Raw genomic sequence first — 17,779 nt, 5'->3', positions numbered from 1 at the left:
AGGAGGTTGAATTCTTGCACATCTCTGCCTGCGTGTTCGGGCAAGTCCCATCGGCAGCTCGAAACTGACCCTGGCGGAAGGATTTACACCACGGAAATCGGCAGACGGTACAAATCGGGTGTTTTGGTGTTTTTCGTTTTGTTTTGTTTAGACTTGGGGGACAGGCTAGTAAACACCCTGCCAGCATACTACCGTCCTTGCCCCCACAGGGTTCACAACCTGCTCTGAGGAGCCAGACATTAAATACACATACCCCTAACCAGCGGTTACGGGGCCCAGGGCTTCAAGAGTCCCACGACCTGCTGGAGCTCAGGGTGACCACAGCACGGGGGTGAGGGGAGGACCCCATGAGATCAAGATGGGAGATGAGGAGGGTCAGGTCATGCAAAGCCTGGTGTCTGAGGGGTGGGGGGAAACGGCTCTCACACTCTTGAAGTCTGGCCTGTAGTGCATTCATCATAAATGTTAGTTGCAGTATGATTTGTCACTCACAGCAACTCTATCCAGTCAGGCTCTCAGCCTGACTTATCAAGGAGCAAACAGAGGGTCTAGGAGGTTCCCCCTCACCAGTTCCCATGTGGGTCACTGGCCAGGCTGCATTCTTATCCAGGTCTCCTAGGGGACCCTATGAGCCATGCCCTGGCCACCTCGCCCCTCCCCAAGAGTATCTGCTTGCCTCTAACCCCCCAGCCCTGCCCTGCCCCTTACCCGAGACTGTGGAGCTGATGAAGATGGCCACACTGCTGGGCAGAGGTGCTGGGAGGGGGCCTGCCTGACCCTGGAGAAGCCGCCGGCGGGTGCCCGGGCTGAGGGGGCCCAGGCTCATGCTGCCTGTCCACCTGGATGACACTTCCCCAGGATAGGGTCTGGGACTCAGGGACCTCAGGTCAGAAGCCAGGTGGCCTTCCTGGGAGGACAGCCAAGCAGAGCCTTCTGGAATGGGGCATCCATCTCACCCCCTTGGTGCCTTGGACTGCGCGCCACCTCCAACGCCCCTGGGGAGCTGAAGCCACTGCTCCCCACTGCTCTGCTTGATCTGCAAGCACTCACGGGAGGGTGTTGGACAGTGGCCTCCCAGCCAAGGCCCCAGGATGTTGGTTCCTCCAGGCTCTGGAGCCTTTTGCCCCTCAACCAGCCAGCTCCTCACCCCAAGAGCTTAGCAGTTGCTATGGCAACTACGGTTTCCCGGAGCCCGGAGTTGGGGCCTGGGGACCAGCCAGCCTCTAGAATACCTAGGTCTCCTGGGGATCCCTGAAATTCGAGCCCGGGCCCAGGTGTGCGGAGGGAAGCTGTCAGATGCTAGGAGTCGTGCCGGTCTTGGCGGGGCGGGCCAGAAGGACAAACAGAGTGGAACCCCCACCTCTTGCCGTGCTCACTGTCCCCTCCAAAGGTGGTCCAGGCACTGCGTGTACATTTTTTAAAATTATTTATTTATTTATTTATTTTTAAAAGATTTTACTTATTTATTTATTTGAAAGAGAGAATGAGAGAGAGAGAGAGAGAGCGCATGAGAGGGGGGAGGGTCAGAGGGAGAAGCAGCCTCCCCGCCGAGCAGGGAGCCCGATGTGGGACTCGATCCCGGGACTCCAGGATCATGACCTGAGCCGAAGGCAGTCGCTTAACCAACTGAGCCACCCAGGCGCCCCTGTGTGTACATTTTAAACCAGCAGTTCTCATCAGGGGCATATTCTGCTTCCCAGGGGACCCTCGCACACTTTGGTTGTCATGACGTGGGGGAGGGAGAGCTGCTGGAATCCAGTGGGTAGGGCCCGGGGATGCTGCTCAGCCCCCTATGATGCAACAGACGGCCCCACCAGAGAGGATTATCTGTCCCCGAATGTCAGCAGTGCTGAGAAACTGAGGAACCAGCTTTAAAGCGACTCAAGCCAAATCTCCTTGCCCGCAGGAGGCATGGAGCCCGTGGCCTGCTCTCTCGGATGAGAAGGGAGATTAGCAAGTCTCCAGGGGCAGTTCAGGAGCTACCCATATCAAACCGAGACGTGGTTTTGGAAATAATCCCAAAACACTGCTTGTGACAACATGAAGAGGCCTGGAGGGCATTATGCTAGGTGAAATAAGCGAGACAGAGAAAGACAAATACTGTAAGATCTCACTTCTACGTGGAATTGAAAAAAGCCAAACTCATAGAAACAGAAAGTAGAGTGATAGTTGCAGGGGAAAGGGGGTGGGGAGATGGGGAGATGTCAGTCAAAGGTTACAAACTTCCAGTTAAAAGATGAATAAGACCGACCCAGGGGTCTAACGCACGGCGTGGGGGTCACAGTTCATACTGTATTCTATGCTTGAAAGTTGCTAACAGCATAGATCTTAAAGGTTCTCACCATGAAAAAGAAATAGTAATGAGGTGTGTGTTGGAGGTGTTAGCTAAGGCCACTGGGGTAATCATGGTGCAAGATAGAAGTGCATCAAATCAGCATGTTGGCTACCTCAAACTCACACATTCGCCGATTATCCGACAATAAATCCAGGGGAGAAAAATTAACCAAAAACATGGCCCCTTTGATCAGGGAAAGACCTTCTCGTTATCTGACCTGATGGAAAATGCCCTGGTGATCTGAGTCCTGCCCAGCACCTCTCCACAGTAACAAACCGCAGACAGAAGGAAAGCATACCTGGGAGTCCATGGGCCTGGTTGGGATGCTGGCTCGTCCATCGCTGTCCTGGAGGAGTTGAGCAAGTGGCCCCTCTCCTGGGACATCAGCCGCATCGTCTGTGAGATGGCAGTGAGAACCACTCAAGGATGGGCTAGGACCAGGAGAGAAAGGCACTCCCCTCAGGATCAGCACATAAGGGAGCACGATGAGCCTGAAAACGAGAACGAATGCCAAACATACCCACGATGGCCCTCCGTGTGAGTGAGGCATTTGGGAGCTGGGAATGCCAAGTCCGCACTTTACATACAGGCACTTGAGAAACGGTGGTATCAGTTCAACCAAACAGCTTGAGGTTCTTCATACCTTTTCCTTCTCTGCCTCAACTTCCCTTCCCTGCCTCATTCACCCAGGAAAAGAGTCTGCCTTTCAGGGGTCCCTAGGATGCCCCCCTCAGATTTGAGGATTCGTTAGAAGGACTCAGAGAATTCGGGAAAGTGGTTCTCATGGCGAAGGTTCATTACAGTGAAAGGACAGAGATGAAGGGCAGCCAAGGGAAGAGGCATGCAGGGCTGTGTTTGGCAGACGCTGGGACTTGGGCTTCTAGTTGCCCCCTCCCAGCGGGGTTGTGCGGGCAGCACTGGATTTTCACAGCAACGGTGTGTGACAACACGCTCGGAGGATTGCCAACCAGGGAAGCTCACCGGGGCCTTGGTGTCCAGGTTTTTCCTGGGCATTGGTCACAAAGACACAGCTGACTCCAGAGTCCAGCCCCCCCCCGCCAGAGCTCCTCCAGAGTGGATACCACATGGCCCAAGGTCCCCACCAGAAATCACATCGTTAGCATAGACTCTTCGAGTATATTCCGAGGCCCCCAGGTAAACAAACAACACTCCTATCAGGCAAGGCATTCCAAGAGCTTGAAGGGCACATCCCGGGAGCTGGTCATGGGCCAAACCTTTCATGTGCAGGGTGTGGAAAACCCAGCCTGTTAAATGAAACTTTCCTGCACAGACCTGAAAAACACTGTACCATAATTGACTGTCACCATTTTACAGATGAGGAAAACTGAGGATCAGAGTGAGAACTTTTTCACTAGCCTGGAAGGGTAGGGTAGGGTTGGGGAGTGAGTGCTGGTCGGCCCCCATCTTCTCCACATCCTGAACCCTTTCATGTCATCCACACCTCGGCTTAAATGCTGCTTCCTAAGCGGCTCTTCCTGACTGTCCCATTGCTCGATGACCACCCCCTACCCCCGAGTCACTCCCAATGCCATCAACCTGTTTTAATCCTCTGCATGGTACTCACCACCAGCTGATACGTTTCTTCTTGCTTCTTTACTGCTTGTCTCTCCACAAGAACATAAGTTCTGTGAGTGCAAAGACTTTGTCCGCCAAGGGCGGCATGCTTGGCACATAGTAGGTGCTCACTAAATTATCGTCCCATCAACGGGCTCATCCACAACTGTCCAACTTCCTTGACTCCTATTTGTCACCGCAGGCAACTGAACAAGACTGGATTTCCCCAGGAAGGACAGAGGTCCCTTGCAGGGCCCGCCTTCTGGTGTTTCTTGGGGGCTTTGGCCTCCCTCTCCCTCCTTTCCGTGGTAGAAGGGCCAACTTAAAATCCTCTGGGGAAGTAGGCTGGAGAAGAGAGTTTTCTGGGTGCAGCGGTGCCCGGAAACCAGGCCCCCGGCAATCCTAGAAACTTTTGTCTTAGGTACTTCCCAGGTCTCTCCCTGCCAATTCGCCCAGCAACCGGGAAAATGAAAGAAATTGTGTGGTTCCCGGGCCCTGGCTTAGCTGGGCACTTAGCCAGACTTGATGGTTAACCGTTGTGTGCCGGGCTAATACACTCATCATAGAGGAGCCCATTTGTTAAGGGGCCGTGAGGTGCCAGATGGTTGGCATCCCGCATGGGCAGTGTGCCTGAGAGGCAGATGTTATGATCCTGTCCCACTGATGGAAAAAAATGGAAGTCCAGATAGATGAGGCCCCTGGCACCGGCCACTTGACCTCTCTGGGTTTAAGTTTTCTTCATGATCTCCAGAGTTGGCGAGACAATGAAATTCACTTACAGGGTGAGCCCAACGCCACACCTGGGGCATGTGAAGGGCCCAAGAAATGTTGGCCATGATTGATTACTATTATTTCCAGACTCACCCAGCGTCAGGAATCAGAGTGTCCAATGTCGATGTCCCTGCAAGTGTTAAATGAAGTCTAAGTTTCCAGAGCAGGGTTTCTCAACCTCAGCCCTGCTAATATTTGGGGCCAGAGCACTCTTTGTGGTGGGGTGTGCATGTTGGAGGAGGTCATCAAGAACACGTGACTGCAGATTTGACTCACCAGCTGGACCTGGGCATGAGAGGCTCGCCCTCCCCATCCCCTGTCCTTGGAGTGTTCAGTCCACTGGCCTTCCCTGGGCTAGATGCTCCCAAAGGACACAGCCTTGAGATAGTGATGTGGTGTTAAGACCATCTGGATGGTGTATGAGACTGAATCCAGTTGAGGCCCCTATAGAAATGCTAAGATTCTGGCTGGTAGATGTGGAGATCTAATTGTCCGTGGCCAATCAAGACAAGCCTGGTAAGTAAGTTCCCTTGCTTATCAAACCTGCCACCTACCCATCTGAAATGGCCTGACTTTCTTTGGTCTTTCCCTGCCCCCCCAGTATGGGGGCTGGTTTCAGATTACATACAGGGAAGTTCCCGAGAAGGTAGCAAATGACAGTGTTCACTGTTGAATGCTGAGCAGCATCCCCGGTCTCCACCAACTAGATGCAAGTGGCACCACCTCTCCCGATCACAACAACCAAAAATGTCTCCTGACATTGCCACGTGTCCCCTGGGGAACAGAATCCCCACCTCCACCCTCTGGTTGAGAATCAGGGCTCTATCATGTAACTATATTCCTGTGACCATCACCATGTCATTATATGATGAGGAATTCTTAGCTTCAGGTGCTAATATAACATACGGTCTCTAATTCTCCCTGTGACCTGGGAGCTTCATTTTGCTACCCTGGTTTACCAATGATGAAAAAAAGCTTCAGAGTGGGGGGCGCCTGGGTGGCTCAGTCAGTAGAGCATGGGATGCTTGACCTCAGGGTTGTGAGCTCAAGCCCCACGTTGGGTGTAGAGATGACTTAAAAATAAAAAAAAGAAAGAAAGAAAATAAGCTTCAGAGAAATTCGGCAATTTGCCCAAGCTCCGTTGGCAAGGGAATGAGAGCGCTGAGCCTCAAAACCCAACATTTGTCAGCTACATAGAAATCTGTAGGGATTAGAGAATTCTTGGCAAAGTTTTTAAAGCGTGATGATGGTATCGTGGAAAGGTTTTTGCTTTTTTTTTTTTTAAAGAGTGTCTTTATCTTTTTGAGATACATAAAATATTTATAGAATAGTAAGATTTCTAGAATGACTGGGATTTGTTTTGGAATACTAATCCCAGATGGCAGGGTGGATGGGGTAGGGTTGGCCAGGGGGTTGATCGTAGTGGGACCTGGAGCTGGCTGTTCATTATACCATTCTGCCTACTTTGGTGTTTCAAATTCTCTGCAGTAAAAGTGTAATATATTCTTCCAACCCTGCTCTTAGGGGATAGTTATAATGGTATTATAATGGTATTATGGGTAGAGGCTGAGCCCTAGGCGAAGGGATTTCCACATCTTCTCTGCCTATCATTCCCATCTTACAGAAGAGGAATCCCGGCAGAGAGATGTTAATGACCTAAATCAAACCCCCTGCCTGGAAGGACGTGCCTGGGCTGAGGATGAGCGGGGAAGCGGCGTCCCCTGGAGGTCAGCGTGGGAGCTGCCGCGTGAATGGGCAGAAACCTCTTGTGCGCAGGGCAGAGGGGGAGGAGAGGCAAGGAGAGGAGCTGGGTGGCCCGGGGTGCTACATTTTGGGGGGAGGGCACACACACACACACAAAAAAAACCCCAGCAATAAAAATAAATAATATTTTGTCATTTTTATGGTGGTAAACGTGTAATATTTTAAGACAATATTTAGAAAAATTAAAATCAATGCAGAGAAATCCACAGTGAATGAATTATCACAATCTTAAATACAATGAGGCAAGTGAGGTGAGTATACACATGCAGGGTTGGATCCCGTTTTCATTAAGATTTTCATGTTTTGGGGCGCCTGGGTGGCTCAGTCGTTAAGCGTCTGCCTTCGGCTCAGGTCATGATCTCAGGATCCTGGGATCGAGTCCCACATCGGGCTCCCTGCTCGGTGGGAAGCCGGCTTCTCCCTCCCGCACTCCCCCTGCTTGTGTTTCCTCTCTTGCTGTGTCTCTCTCTGTCAAATAAATAAATAAAATCTTTTAAAAAAAAGATTTTCATGTTTTGTTCAGGCACAGATTTTTTTTTTTTTTGATGTGGATTTTGTTTTTTTAGAAAATATTACTTTAAGGTATTATGTACCTGTAAATCAAAACCACAGCGAGATAGTATCTCACACCTACTGGGACACCTGCAATCAAAAAAGTAGAAAATAAATATTGGCAAGGATGTGGAGGAATTGGCACCCTCATGCAACCGCTGGTGGGAACGTAAAGTGGTGCGCCGGTTATGGAAAACAGCTTGGCGGTTCCTTGGAAAGTGAAACATAGAATTACCATACGATGTGGAAACTCCATTCCTAGCTATCTACCCAAGAGAACTGAAAACAGGTGCTCAAACAAATCCTGTACAAGGATGTTCAGAGCAGCACTAACCAAAAAAGCCAGACGTGGAAACAGCCCAAATGTCCTGGTAAATGGATAAACAAAATGGGATCAGTCCATATGATGAAATGTTACCCAGCCATAGAAAGGAAGGGAGTACTGACATATGCTACAATGTGGCAAGAACCTAGAAGACATTGCATTGAGTGAGAGAAGCCAGTCACAAAGGGCCACAGAGTGTACGATTCCATTGATATGGAACGTCCAGAATGGGCAAATCCGTAAACACAGAAAGCAGATTGGTGGTTGCCAGGGGCTGGGGGAGTGACAGCTCAGGGAGATGGGGTATCCTCTGGGGCCATGGAAATGTTCTGGAACTAGACAGAGGTGATGGTTGTGAATGTACGAAATGCCACCCAGTTGTGCACTTTAAATTTGTTTATTTATTTTAAGATTTTATTTTTAATTTTTTTTAAGATTTTATTGTTAAGTAATCTCTACACCCAATGTGGGGCTTGAACACTCCCGAGGTCAAGAGTCACATGCTCCACCCTCTGAGCCAGCGAGGCACCCCTACAATTATTTATTTTATGTTATATGAATTTTACCTTAATTTTAAAAATGGATTTATTTATTTTGTATTTTGTATTTTTTTTAAATGGATTCCAATAGGAAACAAATATTTATCTGGTCATCACTGGTGTTTTGGATGCCCCTGCAAGTATTTTGCCCCAGGTGAGTGCCTCTCCCAGGTCTTGGCCCAGCTCACAAGCCTTAGGTGTGTCTGCTGTTATCATTCCTGAGTTACAGATGGGGAAGCTGAGGCCCCTGGCCACACAGCTAATAATTGTGTGTTGTAACAGCGTAGTAACTGGAGCAGTATTTGAAACCAGGTCCCGTATCATCTGTATTTCGAATTATAGGAGGGTCCAGAATGGTCCCAGTGGAAATCGGCAGTTGGCTTCATTTTTGCCCACCGGTTCAGTAAGTTTTTGGGGGTTACAGACCACACACTGCAACATCCTCAATAAAAGCTCTGGACCCTCTCCTAGAAAATGCCATGAACGCACAATTTTGCTTAAGTCCCAGGAAGTCTGGGGAACGTCGAATTCCTCCTGTCCTTGATTGGAACCGGGCCAATGAGATCTTGGTTGAGAAGCTCAAAGTCAGACAAATACTCTGAGATTCAGCCATTTAAGAAGAACCAAAGGCACAATTTGTTAGTAAAGAGACACTCACCTGCAAGCAGAAGAGATGTATTGCCAAGCACAGCTGTCACCTTCTGAGCGTTTATATGTGCAGAATAAAAGGACTGTTCATAGCAGCTGCCTCTGGGATGGTGGATTGTAGGGGAGAGGAAGTAAGTCTCTCTCTCTCTCTCTCTCTCTTTTTCTCTTTAGGCATTTCTCTGTAGTTTGCATTTTTAAGAAACAGACTGTATTATTTTTATAATTAAAAAAAATCTGAGGGGTGCCTGGTGGCTCAGTTGGTTGAACGGCTGCCTTTGGCTCAGGTCATGGTCCCAGGGTCCGGGGATTGAGCCCCGCATCGGGCTCCCTGCTCTGTGGGGAGCCTGCTTCTCCCTCTCCCTCTGCCTGCCACTCCCCCTGCTTGTGCTCTCTCTCTCTCTGTCAAATAAATAAATAAACTCTTAAAAAAAAAATCCAAAAGCTGCACAAACAAAAGTCTTTGCTTTTATAGGGCGTGGAGAGCAGTGCATCCCTTCAGGAAACAGTCTAGGATGTTCGGTGAGGACATTTATGTGACAATCCAATAGCACGTGCCCATCTGTGTGTCCAGACAGAACCGGCCTCCTCACTCACTTACCCACGTTGTGATTGGTTCCAGGCCCATCATTCAGGGAGAGGTTGCCCTTGGCATTTTGTCTCCTGGGTATATCCGTTTTCCCAAAGCTGCCATAAACAATGGGAATGGATCATCTCCCAGATCCGGAGACCAGAAGTCTGATAGCAAGGTGGCAGGAGGGTTGGTTCTCTCTGAGGGCCGTGAGGGAGGATCTGTTCCAGGCCTCTCTCCTGGGCTGGCAGCTGGCTGTCTTTTCCCCGTGTCTCCATGTTGTCAGCCCTCTGTGCATGTCTGGATGCCCTAATTCCCTCTTCTTATAGGGACAACCATCATATTGAGTTAGAGCCAACCCTAATGACAGCATTTGAACTTGATCAACTCTTTAAAAGCCCTCTCTCCAAATGAGGTCATGTTCGGCAGTACCAGGGGTTAGGACTTCATCTTGTAAACTTTGGGAGGAGGGGCGCAATTCAACCCACAACAGTGGGTGTTTTACTCACACATGGTTGTTAAAGTGTGAAGTTGGATATGGGCCCCAATGGCTCCACGTTGGGATTTATTTATGGCAACCCTATTAGTATCCCACCTGGACCTAGGATTCCCAGCGAGGGAGATATGCCATCTCCGTGGAAACCCAGAGATCCTTCCAAGAGATAATTACTATGAACAGTCCTTGTATTATGCACACATAAACACATGTGGGGAAAAGGTTTTGTTTGTTTTGACCAAACTGGAATCATACCACATGCTCCGTTTGACACCTTGCTTTTGTCACATAATAATACAACACAGACACCTTTTTGTGGCAGTCTCCTGGAGATCTAGTTCATTCATTTTAATGGCTGCATAGAATTCTATTGAGTGGATGGACTGTAATTTCTTCATCCAATCTATTCTGAGTCCTGAGGCATGAGAATCAGGGGGCTGAGGTATAAGTCCCCATCTGAGTCTGAAAGCTCGAGAACCAGGAGGGTTGATGCCCAAGGGCAGGAGATGTATGTCTCAGCTCCAGCAGAGAGAGGGGATTTGTCCTTCCTCTTTTTTGTTCTTTTTTTTTTTATTTTTATTTTTTTTATTTTTTTTTTTAAAGATTTTATTTATTTATTTGACAGAGAGAGACACAGCGAGAGAGGGAACACAAGCAGGGGGAGTGGGAGAGGGAGAAGCAGGCTTCCCACTGAGCAGGGAGCCCGATGCAGGGCTCGATCCCAGGACCCCGGGATCATGACCTGAGCCGAAGGCAGCCGCTTAACGACTGAGCCACCCAGGCGCCCCTGTTCTTTTTTTTTTTTTTAAAGATTTTATTTATTTATTTGACAGAGAGAGAGAGAGAGAGAGAGACAGTGCGAGAGGGAACACAAGCAGGGGGAGTGGGAGAGGGAGAAGCAGGCTTCACGCCGAGCAGGGAGCCTGATGCGGGGCTCCATCCCAGGACCCCGGGATCATGACCTGAGCTGAAGGCAGACGCTTTACAACTGAGCCACCCAGGCACCCCTCTCTTTTTTGTTCTTGATGAATTGGATGATGCTCACTGGCGCTGGGGGGGGGGGGGGGGCATCCACTTCACTTAGTTCAATTCAGATGCTAATCTCTTAGCATTAGACACCATCCAGACACATCCAGAAATCATATTTGAGAAGATATCTGGGCATCCCTTAGCCCAGTCAAATTGACACCTACAATTAACCATCACAGTGATGGCATTTGGAAATAGGGCCTTTGGGAGGTAATTAGGTTTAAATTATTGGATGAAGAGGGTGGGCCGGTCCTGTTAAGATTCGAGTCCTTAAAAGAAAAGGAAGACAGAGAGGAGAAGCCATGTGAGGACACAGCAAGAAGGCGACTGTCTACAAGCCAAGAATTGGGCCCTGACAAGACACCAAATCTGCCGGCACCTTGATCTTGGACTTCCAGCCTCCATGCTGAGAGAAATAAATGTCTGTTGTTTAAGCCACCCAACCTTTAGTATTTTGTTATAGCAGCCTGAGCAGCCTGAGACATGGAGCTTGCTGCATACCCAGTCACATCATGTTGGAGCCCAGACAGCGCCTGGGGGTTGGATTCCTGGGGCTGTCATAACTCAGTTCCATGAAAGAGGTGGCTTAAAACAACAGAGATGGCTTCTCTCTCAGTTCTGGAGGCCAGACGTTGAAATCAAATTGTCAGCAGGGCCGCACTCCCTCTGAAGGCTCTAGAGGAGGATCCTTCCTGGCCTCTCCCACATTCTGGTGCTGGCTGTCAATCCTTGATGTTCCTTGGCTCTGTTATCACATGGTCTCCTCCTTATATCTGAGTTCAACTTTTTCTCTTTATGTAGAGTCACCAACCAGTCATATTGGGTTAGGGCCCAAACTGGTGGCCTTATCTTAACTCGATGACACCTGCCAAGACCCTATCTCTAAATAAAGTCACATTCACAAGTGCTGGAGATTGGGACTTAACATCCCTTTTAGGGGGACACAATTTACCCCATAATGGGCGAGTACATGTCTTTCAGATATTTTGTGTGACAAGATGGGAAGTACATATAAAGCCCTTCTATTGAGACTTAATTTCAGTGGCCATCTCCAGGAGAAGCACTTGAACGAAGGTTGGGATCTTTTTTCAGGGAACATCATTTTCATTTGAAATGTCTGACCCACCATGATTCAGACTTGGCTGTTCATTTCTCAAAAAATGAACAAAATGAGCCTGTCACTCCAAGGAAAACAACTCAGTTCTGTTGCCAATTCAAGATTTCAAGGGAAAATAAGAATTGAACCTGCATCTGCTGCTATGAGCTTGACTGCTTTCTGATGCTCAAAGAAAGGCTTTTCCGATAATATCAGCAGTGATTTTAATGCCTGGGACATTCTGATATTGAATAATGCAATGTGACAGCCTCTGCATCACCAGAACCAATATTTTCCAAATGATCAATGCATGATGTTACAATCAATGTAGGAGATCCATTCAGAGTGCAAGACAGATGCATAGCTTTTAATGCAAGTGTTGGGGGTTGCCTGGTGGCTGCCAGAAAGATATACTCAAGTCCTAACCCCTAGAAACTGCAAGTGTGATCTTATCTGGAAAAGCCTTTGCAGACATGATTAAGTCAAGGCTCTCAAGATGAGATCCACCTGGATTACCAGATGGGCCGTAAACCCAATGATGAGTGTCTGTATAAGAGAGGGAAGAGAAGAAGGCACGAGCGGAGAGGAGCAGAAGGCTATGGGACAGGGAAGGCAGAGATTGGAATGATGGAACCACCAGAAGCTGGAAGAAGTGAAGAGGGATCCTTCCCTAGAGAGGGTGGCATGTGCAAATGCCTGGCGGTGAGGGAACGTGCTGTATTCTAGGAACTGCAAATAGTTTGGTGAGGTTCAATATTAGATATAATGAATTTAGATATAAACTATAAGAAATATGAAACTAATAATACCGCATATGTTAACTAAATTGAATTTAAATAATTTAAAAAAACTACAAGAAATAATGATGGATACCCATGTACCCACCACCTAGCAAACTTTTTCTATAAAGGGCCAGATAGCAAATATTTTCAGCTTTGCAGTTCAGACAGGCTCTGGCTCCACTATTCAGTGCTGCCATTGTAGCTCGAAAGCAGCCATAGACGATACCTAAACAAATGGGCACGAATGTGAGCCAGTAAGACTTTATTTCTGGACATTGAAATTTGAATTTCATATAATTTTCACATATCATGAAACAGTCTACCTTCCCCCCCAGCTATTTAAAAAAATGTGAATCCATTCTTAGCTCGAGTGTTGATCTAGCTTAAGAAATAGAATATTTCCAATATTTGAAAGCTCCCTGCACCCCACTCAGTCAGTCATCTGTCTCTCTCTCTTCTGACAAAGGAAAGCCTTGATCTTGTATCTTGTGTTCACAATCGCTTAGCTTACATGATGGTTTTACCATATAAATACATATCCTGAAATAATATATCATTAGGTTTGTGTGTTTTTGGCTTTCATATAAAGGGGAACAATGCCATAGGTATTCTGATGCAATTTGCTTTTTACACTCAACATGTTTTTGAGACTTGTCCATGCCCTGGTTTGCTGATTTTTACTGCTGTATGGTATTCTGTCATATGAAAAGCAATTTGTCCATCCTCCTGCTGTCGATGGACATTTGCATTTGTTTCTGATGTTTGTTTTTTTTTAAGATTGTTTATTTATTTATTTGATAGAGAGAGACACAGTGAAAGAGGGAACACAAGCAGGGGGAGTGGGAGAGGGAGAAGCAAGCTTCCCGCGGAGCAGGAAGCCTGATGTGGGGCTTGATCCCAGGACCCTGGGATCACGACCTGAACTGAAGGCAGATGCTTAACGACTGAGCCTCCCAGGCACCCTGTTTCTAATGTTTTTTCATTAGAATTATCTGGAACATTCTGGAAGGGTTTGAGGCAAAGTTGGAGGTGGTCACACTGATGGGTTAGAAAAGGACCCCCCCCCCCCCGCCCCAGCTACTTGTCAGGAAGGCCTCAGTTATAAGAAGCAATGGATTGTGGCTCAGATGGATGCACAGATGGAGAAACAAGCTGAGGTGGTTAGGCGATACCCACCACCACACAGTAATCATGGGTGTGGCAGGCAGCCTCTAAGATGGCCCCTGATGACCTCCACCTCCCTGAGGCACAATTTTTTTTAAAGATTTTACTTATTTATCTGAGAGAGAGAGAGAGAACGGGTGGTGGGGGGTGTGGTGTGAAGGGAGAGGGAGAAGCAGACTCCTCGCTGAGCAGGGAGCCCCACACGGGGCTCAATTCCAAGACCCTGAGATCATGATCTGAGCCAAAGGCAGATGCTTAATCGACTGAGCCACCCAGGCGCCCCTCCATGAGGGGCACTTTTATGTTAACCTTCTCCCACACTGCCCTAGGGTCAGTTGGTGTGACCAATAGAATATGGCAGGAGAAGCGGGATGTCACTTTGAAGATTAGGTTATAAAAGACTGTGGTCTCCACCTTGGGCACTCTCTTGAATGCCTGTGTTCTCACTTGGATGGCTTACCCTGGGAGAAGTAGCTGCCACTTTGTGAGTGGTGCTGGGGTGAGGACTGGAGCCTGCGTCCATCAGCCAATGAAGAGCTGAGGCCTGGAAGAGCTCCGGGAGGGGTCTTGGAGGTCCGTGCTCCCTCTGTGGTTAGGCTTTGCAGTGACTACTTATCTGTGAGAGACTGAGCTGGAACTGCCCAGCTGAGCCACTCTGGGATTCCTGATGTTCGGAGTCCATGTGAGATACGAAATGTTTGTGGTGTTAAGTGGCTACAATTTGGGGTGTTTTGTTATGCAGCAACAGCTAACTGATACAGAACTTAAACCTTTCAGCTCCTTGTCTAGGCCCTTATAGGATGCCCTGCCTCTCCCGATCTGAGTCTGTCTGCCTTTTTTACCACAAAGAGTCTTTAATAACCATTTCCTACCATTTTCAGCAGCAGAGGCACACCCTCAGGGGCTCTTGTGCAGCCCACAGAAAGGATGATAAAGGTGAGGCTCTAGACCACAGTCACAGTGAGGGACTGGGCAGCCAGGAGGGAATCTACAATACTTGGTGGAGCAGGGGGCCCGCAGATGTATGTCCTCCCAACTGGTCCACCCAGAGATTCCTTGGAGAAGAGTTTTCCAAACATCCCAGCCTATGTCATGCTGTGGTCTTTGTCTGGAACACTTTTGCCAACATCTTTTAATCCTCCCTGTGTATTTTAAGGCCCCAGACAATTTTCTCTCCTCCAGGAAGCCCTCCTTGACCCTTCACGACCCCTCTGAATCCCCCATGGCACTTCCTTCTGTCCCTCAGGGAACTCCTTGTGAGCAAGGCTTGGGCCTTTGCATCTCTGTGACCCTGGGGCACAGCTCAGGGACAGGCACACTGAGCATTGGCAAGTGTTTGTTGAATGAACTCATGCCTGCTCCGACGTTATAGACTCAATATTTGTACACCCCCGTACCCCTAAACTACATATGTTGAAATCCTAATTCCCAATGTGATGGTATTTGGAGGCGGGGCCTTTGGGAGGTGATTAAGGTTAGATTCGATCGGGAAAGGAGAGCCCTCATGATGGATTAATGCCCTTATACAAAGAGAAGAAGACACAGGATCTCTCTCTCTCTGCTCCCCACCGTGTGAGGATACAAGGAGAAGGTGGGTGTCCACAAATGAGGAAGAGAGCCCTCACCAGACATGGGATCTGTTGGCCCCTTGATCTTGAACTTTCCAGCCTCCAGAACTCTGAGTGATGTCTGTTGTTGAAGCCCCCTGGTCTATGGCAATTTGCTGTAGCAGCCTGAACTAAGACACCTGATTATGGTCTGCTTTTACTGAGAAAACGTGGACTCTTGAGGGATGGTCAGATGTCTATTGGTGGCATGGCACAGAGTTTGATACAACCCTCTCGGCTGTACCTAGTTAATTGTACTGTTCATTTCTTCTATGATTTATCAGATTTTTAGAGTTAGAAACCATTTCAAAAATCATCTAGTCCAGGGGGGCCTAGGTGGCTCAGTTGGTTGGCTCAGGTCATGATCCGCGGGGACCTGGGATCGAGCCCCACATCGGGCTCCCTGCTCAGCGGCAAGTCTGCTTCTCCCTCCTCCTCTCCCTCAGTGATCTCTCTCGTTCTCACTCTCTACCTCTCAAAAACAAAAACAAAACAAAACAAAAACCAAAAAAAAACCATCTAGTCCAGGGTTTGGCAAACTTTTCCTGTGACGAATTGGATAGTCAATATTTTCAACTGTGCGGGCCGGGTGGTCTCTGTCGTAAGGACTCAATTCTGTTGTTGTAACTCACGAGAGGCCATCAACAGTATGTAAACAAATGAGTGAGTGTGTGCCAATAAAACCATATTTATAAGCACCAGCAGAGGGCCGGGTTTGGCCTGTAGGCCATAGTTTATCTACCTTTGACCTAATCCAACATTTTCGTTTAACTATGAAGGTTTTGCCCAGGGTCACGTGGGAAGTTAAGAGCAAACCCAAACTCACTCCCAGGCCTGCCAACATCCTATCTTTACGCCTTCGCTTTAACCTCTTGGCTGGCTGCTATGGGCTCAGCTCAACTCTCGTTTCCTGCACTAATTGAGCTGGGACTTTTTTCCAGATGCCTCTGGGCAGGTACTAACCAGAAAGGGTGATGTAAAGGCGCTTATAAGCACCTGTGTCTGTGGTAACTGGATGATTGCCTTATCTTCTGAGAGTCGGAGACTCTGCTACACTCCTCCCACGCATGTATCTTAGGGAGGTGAAATGTAAAGGGAAAAGCATAGGATTTGGAGTGAGATAGACCTGGGTCCCAATTCTGCCCACCCGTGAGCTCTGTGTGACTGCCGGCAGGTCTCTTTGCCACGGAGCCTAAAAGTTTTCCTATAAAATGGGAGAAACAACCCCCCTCAAAGACAGACAGCTTGTAAAATATCTGCTTTGTGCTTGGCATGTTGTGAGCACTTAATAGGAATTCCGAGGTGCAGTCGTGGCCCAGATTTGCTTACAGCAGAGTGTACGGTTTCTAGGGTGGTCCCTGTGGATCCCCTGCTCCTGGTACTCATGCTTTTGTATAAGCTCTACCCTTGAGTGTAGAGGACTTGGAATTAGCTTTTAATGAACAGAATATGAAAAAAGGGATAAAATGCGGCTCCTCAGACTATTAAATATATAATCACCCCCTATGATCCAGAAATTCCCACTCCTTGGTATATATCTCAGTATATATCCAAAAGAACACACAAGGAAACTTTTAGATGATAGAAATGTCTTTATGATGGGTGATGACATTTGTAGATGGGTGTCTACATTTATCAAAACTGGATAAATGGCGGAGGGGGTCATGAGGGGACAGTGATAGAACGTTACTTCCAAGATTAGGTTGCAGAAATCTATGACCCAGAAATCTTACTCCAACCTGTATAACCCAAAGAACTGAAAAGAAGCGTTCAAACAAATGTTTATAGAAGCACTATCTGCAATGACCCCAAAGTGGAAATAACCCAAATCTCCAACAATGAACAAAAGGATAAACAACATGTCGTATATGAATATAATGGAATATTATTCAGCCATAGGAAGGAATGGAGCTCCAACACATGTGAAATGTGGAGGAAGCTCAAAAACACTATGCCAAGTGAAAGAAGTCAGACACATACAGTGTCATACAGTGTGCGATTCCATGTATATGCAATGTCCACAACATGTAGAATCCAGAGACACAGAAAGCAGATTCGTGGTTGCCAGGGGCTCGCGGTGGGGAATGGGGGGTGACTACAATGGGCAAGGGGTTACTTTTGGGGTGATGGAAATGTCTTGGAACCAAGTAAAAGTGATGGTTATACAACATTGTGGACACACTAAATGCCACTGAATTGTTCACTTCAAAATGGTTAGTTTTATGTTATGTAAATTTCACCCTAATTAAAAACAAAGACAAAAACCAAAAAACCTCTATGACTTCTGTTTTGCAAACCGGAAAGAAACTTCTTGCTGGCTTTGGTAAAGGAAGTTGCCAGGTTGGAGAGGCCTGCTTGGCGGGGAATTAAGGGCAGCTTCCTGCCGACAGCTGGTGGAAAACTGAGGCTCTCAGTCCATCAAGCCATGAGAAACGAAATTCTGCCAACAACCACGTAAACCCGGGAAGATCCTTCCCAGGACGAGACCTCCTCCCCACTCTTGGTTGATCCTTACAATGGCCCACTGT

At 47.9% G+C, this 17,779-nt stretch overlaps 1 protein-coding gene across 1 annotated transcript in view; it reads right to left on the bottom strand.

Moving 5' to 3' along the window:
• Nucleotides 1-4,237, bottom strand: part of NWD1 (NACHT and WD repeat domain containing 1) — a 61,516-nt gene extending 57,279 nt beyond the window's left edge. Inside the window, 2 exon segments of the mRNA XM_027587759.2 lie at nt 2,634-2,731; nt 3,921-4,237. Coding sequence (XP_027443560.2) covers nt 2,634-2,731; nt 3,921-4,029 — 207 coding nt within the window. The 5' untranslated portion in view covers nt 4,030-4,237.
• Between the last annotated feature and the right edge of the window lie 13,542 nt (nt 4,238-17,779).

This window comes from Zalophus californianus, chromosome 1 (genome assembly GCF_009762305.2).
Source record: "Zalophus californianus isolate mZalCal1 chromosome 1, mZalCal1.pri.v2, whole genome shotgun sequence".
NCBI classification, from domain to species: Eukaryota; Metazoa; Chordata; class Mammalia; order Carnivora; family Otariidae; genus Zalophus; species Zalophus californianus.
The sequence above is the reverse complement of the archived record's forward strand: the minus strand, read 5'-3'. Positions and strand labels throughout refer to the sequence as shown.